The sequence below is a fragment of the Gopherus evgoodei genome, chromosome 7, assembly GCF_007399415.2.
Source record: "Gopherus evgoodei ecotype Sinaloan lineage chromosome 7, rGopEvg1_v1.p, whole genome shotgun sequence".
In the NCBI taxonomy this organism is placed as follows: Eukaryota; Metazoa; Chordata; order Testudines; family Testudinidae; genus Gopherus; species Gopherus evgoodei.
This window is the reverse complement of record NC_044328.1, coordinates 19,901,318-19,908,195: the sequence shown is the minus strand read 5'-3', so window position 1 is coordinate 19,908,195 and position 6,878 is coordinate 19,901,318. Positions and strand designations below refer to the sequence as shown.

The 6,878-nt window shown below is 43.0% G+C and overlaps 1 protein-coding gene across 4 annotated transcripts in view; it reads right to left on the bottom strand.

Moving 5' to 3' along the window:
• Positions 1-5,266: 5,266 nt before the first annotated feature.
• DMBT1 (deleted in malignant brain tumors 1) overlaps positions 5,267-6,878 on the bottom strand; it is a 40,660-nt gene continuing 39,048 nt past the window's right edge. For all 4 annotated transcript variants that reach the window (XM_030569865.1, XM_030569866.1, XM_030569867.1 and 1 more), the window contains one exon: positions 5,267-6,725. In XM_030569865.1, the coding sequence (XP_030425725.1) occupies positions 6,544-6,725 (182 nt within the window). In that variant the 3' untranslated portion in view covers positions 5,267-6,543. The remainder of the gene's footprint in view (positions 6,726-6,878) is intronic.

Genomic DNA, 6,878 nt, shown 5'->3' with positions numbered 1-6,878 from the left:
GTATCATTCGTTCCCACATGAAGGATAATCAACGGATTCTTTCCCGCTCCCGCTAAGATCGTATTCAGCCTCAGGTCCACATCCTGTATCTTAGCCCCTGGCAGACAGCACACCCTTCTGTTCTCCCGATCAGGTCTAGTTACAGGCCTATCCACTCTTCTCAGTAAAGAGTCTCCAATCACGTAAACTTGCCTTTTCCTGGTGACAGTGCGATTCTGCGGTCTATCCCCCACAGCAGGTGGTCGCAATTCCTTACGATTTGTATTCGCCCTTACAGTCCTCCTAGGGCTCCCACTTGGTGTCGCCTCCATCGACTCCTTCCCTCTTTCTGCAGGACTAGCTGCTCGCCTCTTCTTCTTCGCCCTTTGTCCTTCAGCAGCCTGCTGTGCTCCATCTTCATTTCCCAACTCAGCAAACCTGTTCCTGAGTTCTATGTCTCCATCACTGGCCCGTCTTTTCCTCTGCCTGGTTCTCCTAGTCACATGCTGCCACCGTCCACTTTCCTCACCCAGCAGCCCCTCCTCAGAGTCCTTTGGTCTTGCTTCTATCCGCTCGTCTGAGCTTGTCCCCTGCGCCTCATCATGTCTGTGTTCCATCATCTGCTCAAATCCCCTTCTAAACTCAGCCAGAGTTTCCACTTGCATCTCCAGTCCTCTGACCTTTTCCTCCAGCAGCTCTATCAGGCGGCACTTCATGCAGGTGAAACTCCTTTCAGGTGCTCCCTCTAGGACCATGTACATGCCGCAGCTACCGCATCCAGTCATCCTCAGTGTGTCTGCTCCTGCTACCTCTGCCTCCATCGTAGCGCTCCAACTGTGTGCCTGGCAATCCACGCCTCACACCACTCTGCAGGCCACCAACGAGGGTTGGGCTGCTCGCAGACCCCTGCCTCTTCCCTAGTCTGCCTTCCTGGTTCCTCTGCCTTGGTCTCCCCTGTAACCTCCCCCTGGAAACTCCCACTGAAACTCCCCTGTTAGCCGCTCTGTTCGCCGCCTCCTGTGCCGCTGCAGCTGACTGTCCACTGAGCTGTGGCCTTAATTCTACCATGTACTGGTCTTCGGGGATGCTGTACCCAAGACAGGCTCTTTCAAAATTTTCCAAGAAGGCCTCGGTGTCATCACCTGCCTTGTAGGTGGGAAATTTCCTGTGCTGTGGAGCAATAATTGGCGCCGGGTTGTTAGGGTTGGCTGGCACATGCAGCCCAGCTTTTGCCAAGTCCAGTTCATGTTTTCTCTGTTTTTCCTTTTCTTCATTCTCTTTTTGTTGTTTTTCCATTTCTCGGCGGTGGGCCAACTCTTCTTCTTCTTGCTTCCTTCTGTGGGCCAACTCATCTTCTGCTTGTTTCCTTCGGTAGGCTACCTCTTCTTCTTCTAGTTTTCTTTTGTGTGCTGCCTCTTGGGCTGCCTGTTTGATGCTTTCTTCCTTTTCTTTCATCTCCATCTGTCGCCTGTGTTCAGCTTCTTTGATTTGTTCTTCTGCGTCAATCTTTGCCTTAGAAGTCATGGTTCCTGTTTTCTTGTGTTGGGATGCCCTCCGGTGTTTATCTTCTAAACTGCAGGCTCTCTGTTGCCTCCTGAAGTCTGCCTAGCAACAGTGCTTTTTTCCTTTTCTCTCTCTAGCTAATGTTCAATGAAGGGAAACCAGAAAAACCACTTTATTTGCATGCATATAAGTGCTGGTACTTGCCTCCTAATGGGAGGGCTATTGCATGACAAAAGACCCTCAACAGTCTTCTCGCTTAACATGCAAACCACAAACTGCTAGAGAGAGCAGAAAAAAAAATTCTCTCTGGTTCCCTTTTAAAACCAAACTGTTTCTCTCTGCTAAAAAGCCCTTAGCAGAGAAAAGAAAAATATAATATTCCTACTGGCTTCTGGATTCTGTCTATATCCCGCCGCTGCCACCATGTTATAACCTTATTCCCAGATTTGGACCTTAGCGTCCAAAATATGGGGGTTAGCATGAAAGCCTCCAAGCTTAGTTACCAGCTTGGACCTGGTACTTGCTGCCACCACCCAAAAAATTAGAGTGTTTTGGGGCACTCTGGTCCCCCTGAAAAACCTTCCCTGGGGACCCCAAGACCCAAATCCCTTGAGTCTCACAACAAAGGGAAATAATCCTGTTTCCCTTCCCCCCTCCAGGTGCTCCTGGAGAGATACACAGACACAAGCTCTGTGAAACTACACAGAGTGATTCCCCCTCTCCGTTCCCCAGTCCTGGGAACAAAAAGGACTTTCCTATTCCCCAGAGGGAATGCAAAATCAGGCTAGCCAATTCAACACACACAGACCTCCCCTGATTTCTTCCTCCCACCAATTCCCTGGTGAGTACAGACTCAATTTCCCTGAAGTAAAGAAAAACTCCAACAGGTCTTAAAAGAAAGCTTTATATAAAAAAGAAAGAAAAAATACAAATGTTCTCTCTGTATTAAGATGATACAACACAGGGTCAATTGCTTAAAAGAATATTGAATAAACAGCCTTATTCAAAAAGAATACAAATCAAAGCACTCCAGCACTTATATTCATGCAAATACCAAAGAAAAGAAACCATAGAACTTACTATCTGATCTCTTTGTCCTTACACTTAGAAACAGAAGACTAGAAAACAGAACTACTTCTCCAAAGCTCAAAGGAAGCAGGCAGACAGACAAAAGACTCAGACACACAATTCCCTCCACCCAAAGTTGAAAAAAATCCGGTTTCCTGATTGGTTCTCTGGTCAGGTGTTTCAGGTGAAAGAGACATTAACCCTTAGCTATCTGTTTATGACACAAGCGTTTCCAGGGCTAGGAATGGAGAAAAACTAGAAACATTATAAAACAAAATGAAAGATAAGCTGGAAGCAAAGCATGACCGGAGAAAGGACAGACTGAGATAAAGAGAGCCCTTTTCAAGGAGACAGAGTCACAAGTAATTTAAAATGCAAAGGAAAGAAGTCAACCTGATTTGAAGCAAATCTCAAAAGAAAAAATATGAAATAATTACCAACATTTTCTAGAAAATGAAATAGAAAAATTAAGAGCCTGATTGCACCAGCACAGGTGTTTGGTAGAGTTCAGTTGTTCCAATTCAATAATCAGGCTTCATCCTTAGACTTTCTCCTGGAGGGAAGTGGCAGCAGATAGGGAAGCACTACCAATAAGTATATGCATATTTTAAATGCATCTGTTCAAGGTACCATGACAGAGTGCTGAGAGCCAAGATCTGTCCCAGCACTCTGGTCACTTAAGTTCTGATCAGCTTCCCCTAGAGAAAACTTGAGGAATGGAATACTTACTTAACTAATGGAGCAGGGGACACTGAGGAGCTAATTGTCCCATCAGCTGGAGGGATAGTTACATAGCCCAGGAAGGTAGTGAAGATGGGGAAAGGGATTGAAGGAAGGTGGGATCTCTCCTTTGAGAAAGGGCTGACATCTGAAGAACATTGTAGACAATGCTGCTGCAGAGGACTGTGATAGTGGTGGTAATATTAATAAATCACACAGAGATGTTAACAAGGAAGAGGCACACAAGATTGTATGGATCACAGGACAGGAGCGGAGCCTGCCCTGCTACAGGTACTTAGATGAATCCCATTAGGGCAATACCTGAGCAGCTCACAATCTTCAATATATTTATACTCACTTAATGAAGTAGGGAAGTACTGTTATCCTCCTTTCTTTAGCCCTGGGGTTCTCAAACCTTTTCATCATGAAGACTGTACCTACTGAACCACTTCCTTTCCCATTTGCTATGATGCAGAACCACCTCCCTGCCCCATCTATCAATACATAACTTCCTTGGCAACTAAAGTAATTGCTCACATGAAAAAGTCCTGATATTAGCTAGAAACAAGGAAAATAGCCAGCACCATATGACTAGCTAGATCTATCTGGACTGCCAACAAAAGCTGTGTATAGCAGTGTGAGAATCACTGGCTGTGCCTCAGTCTTTTTCCATTCTATTTCTGTTAATCTTACCTACTCCACACAGATTATGTGGTCTCTTCTCCCACCAGTACCAACACCACCCAGTCCATCTCATATACCAAAATTTCTCAGAACACTTTCCGCATCACTATGAACTTCTGTTCAAACCAGTTAATTCAGGAGTGGAGTAAGAAATTTCAAAAACTGCATCAGCGAAACCTTTGGAGTTCATGGAGTGATCAGAAATGTTTTAAAATATAATAATTGGCCGGGTATTAAGGGCCATATTCCATTCAGGATTGGAATGGAACTAACACGGCTACCCTCTGATACATATTCCATTCAGGTCTTTTTAACACTAAAATACGCTAGCTGTAGAGTATAGTGATTACATACTGACATGTACTGGACTTTCTCCAACAAAATACACATATGGCTCATCAGAATAAAGGCAGGAGCATGTGCTTGGACCCACATCAAGAACTGCAAATGCATGGGACTTCTAGAATCCATTTACACAGTATATGTTTTCAGGCCAACTACTCTACAGAGAAGTAACTTTAAAAAAAAAAAAGAGTCAGAATATCTCCACAGCTCTGGCCACACCCCGGAGCTGGAAAGCTGCAGCATCTCCCCAGTTGATGAGTCTTTTGGAGTGGGTTTAGTCCCCAGCTGGTGACAAGAGCTGGTATAACCAGCTGCTATGCTACTGTCCTTGCAACTCCTGCCTTTGGTGACATTGAGCTAGGGGGGAGGGATAGCTTAGTGGTTTGATCATTGGCTTACTAAACCCAGGGTTCTTTATTCAGCCCTTGAGGGGGCCATTTAGGGAACTGGGGTAAAAATCTGTCTGGGGATTGGTCCTGCTTTCAGCAGGGGGTTGGACTAGATGACCTCCTGAAGTCCCTTCCAATCCTGATATTCCTTGGCAGTGGGCACAGCCAGAGCTCCAGTGATCCTTAACCCATGGATGGCTCTTTAGGAACCATCATCTGCTAGCATAGAGTGAGCCTCAGGATCAGGGAGCTGCAATTTGCTGCTTTGCAGTCCCAGCTGTTCCCCACTGCAATCTTGACATTTAGTTTCTGGTTTAGAATACAGAAAATGTTTGATTCAAACATCAGTGACCCAACCCATTCAAATAGCTGACTTCTTAAACCCCGATTCTCCATAATTTTTTATACTGGATAAAAACAGAAATATCTCATTTCCTTATAAAAGCCTGTTTAAATGTACTTATTGATTTTACCATCCCTGTTTTGGAAATGGAAAAAACAAAAGCACAAATTGATGTCCAGCAAAGTTTCTTTATGACAGATCATATTCTTCATATCACAAAGCATTAGTTCAGAACTCAGATGCATAGACATTTTATTTGCAAGTACACCAGTAGAAATATTGCTTTGTAAACACTTCCACTTCTGATTGTAAATTGCTATGTTTACATATGAAATTCATTTAGACTGGAAATCATCCCATTTTACAAATTAGCACAATCTATTACATTTGTCTCAAAGAGAAATTAAACCTTAAAGAGCAACGTTCAAGATAATCTGAAATAGGGTGTTTTAGCAATTCCATATGTAATTGGATGTATGTTTTCTGCATTTCTTTTCCAGGCATGGCTGAGTACTAAATAAAAATACTTTCTTCTATATAACCACCTTGTATCATTTGGTGTTGTCACATGTAGATTTTACCCTCATCTCTTCACCACAATTTCCATATCAGAATATTTGAGGTGTTAGATACGCTGGTTTTGAAAGAAAGTGAAAGGAGGATTATGAAGGAGAAAAACTGCACTCACATCCAAATATCTTGATGACCAGCAGTGACTGAAATGTGCCAGGTATGCATAAAAAGATATGCTAGGTATGCATAAAACATAAAAACCAATAACAGATTTTTAAGTATAAAGTTGTCATATCAAAGTACTATCGATCTTAGGTACTTCTATATCTCCCTTCATGGTAATATCTGATTATCTTAATTGTATCTATCCTTACAACACTCCTGTGTGATAGGGAAATGCAGTTATCCTCATTTTACAGTTGGGGAACTCAGGCCCAGAGAGATTAAGTGACTGACCCAGGGTCACACAAGTTGTTTATGGTGAAACAGTAACTCACAACCCAGGTTAGTGCTCTAACCTCTGGACCATTCTTCCTGCATACACATTCATTATATTACAAGAGTTGCTCTGTTGAATCTCACTGCAGAATATCAGGAAAACTAGACAGTATTTTTGGTCTATCTAAATTAGAGACCTAATTAGAGATCCTGAGGTGCAAAGTCTGGTTCTAGATTGAGAAGAGGGAGCTGGTAGGTCAAATACTGGGCTTGGGTTCAGTCCATTACTGGAAATGGCAGCTGGTTACAGAATTGGGATCTGGATTCAAACTCTTCCTAGCTTTCCTTGTTATTTGGATGTGGGGTTTTAACCTCAGGCCCATATCTAGCCTGAATTTACCAGAACTCGACGTGTAGCCTCATTACAGTAAGTTTGTCATATTTTCTCTTTGAAGCGCAAATTATCACATAAAAATTATTAAGTGCAAAGGCTAGAAACGGAATAATTACTTAAAAGCCCTGAGATATCATTGTCTGCCAGATGCTGGTGTCTTTAGCGTCTCACATTATCTCATATGGAATCGGTCTCTTCAGTTTACTTTTCAAAAGAAACCCAAGAAGAGTGAAAACAACAGCTGCAAGCACCACAGCCGTAACAATAAATGGAACATGGGAATGACCGGCAGTGGTGGTAAGTGAACCACGGGAATCCACGTCTTCCTGATGTTCAGAATAGTCCAGCTCTGTGAGTTGAGAAACAGAGTTTGTTACATTTTGTTCTCTGTTCTAGTTATTGCCAAAAATACCAGGACTTGAATTTAAAAATTTACATTCTCGATCAGGTCAAGAAATAAATCAATTTCACTCTATTTTATACAAGACATTCTAGATACATC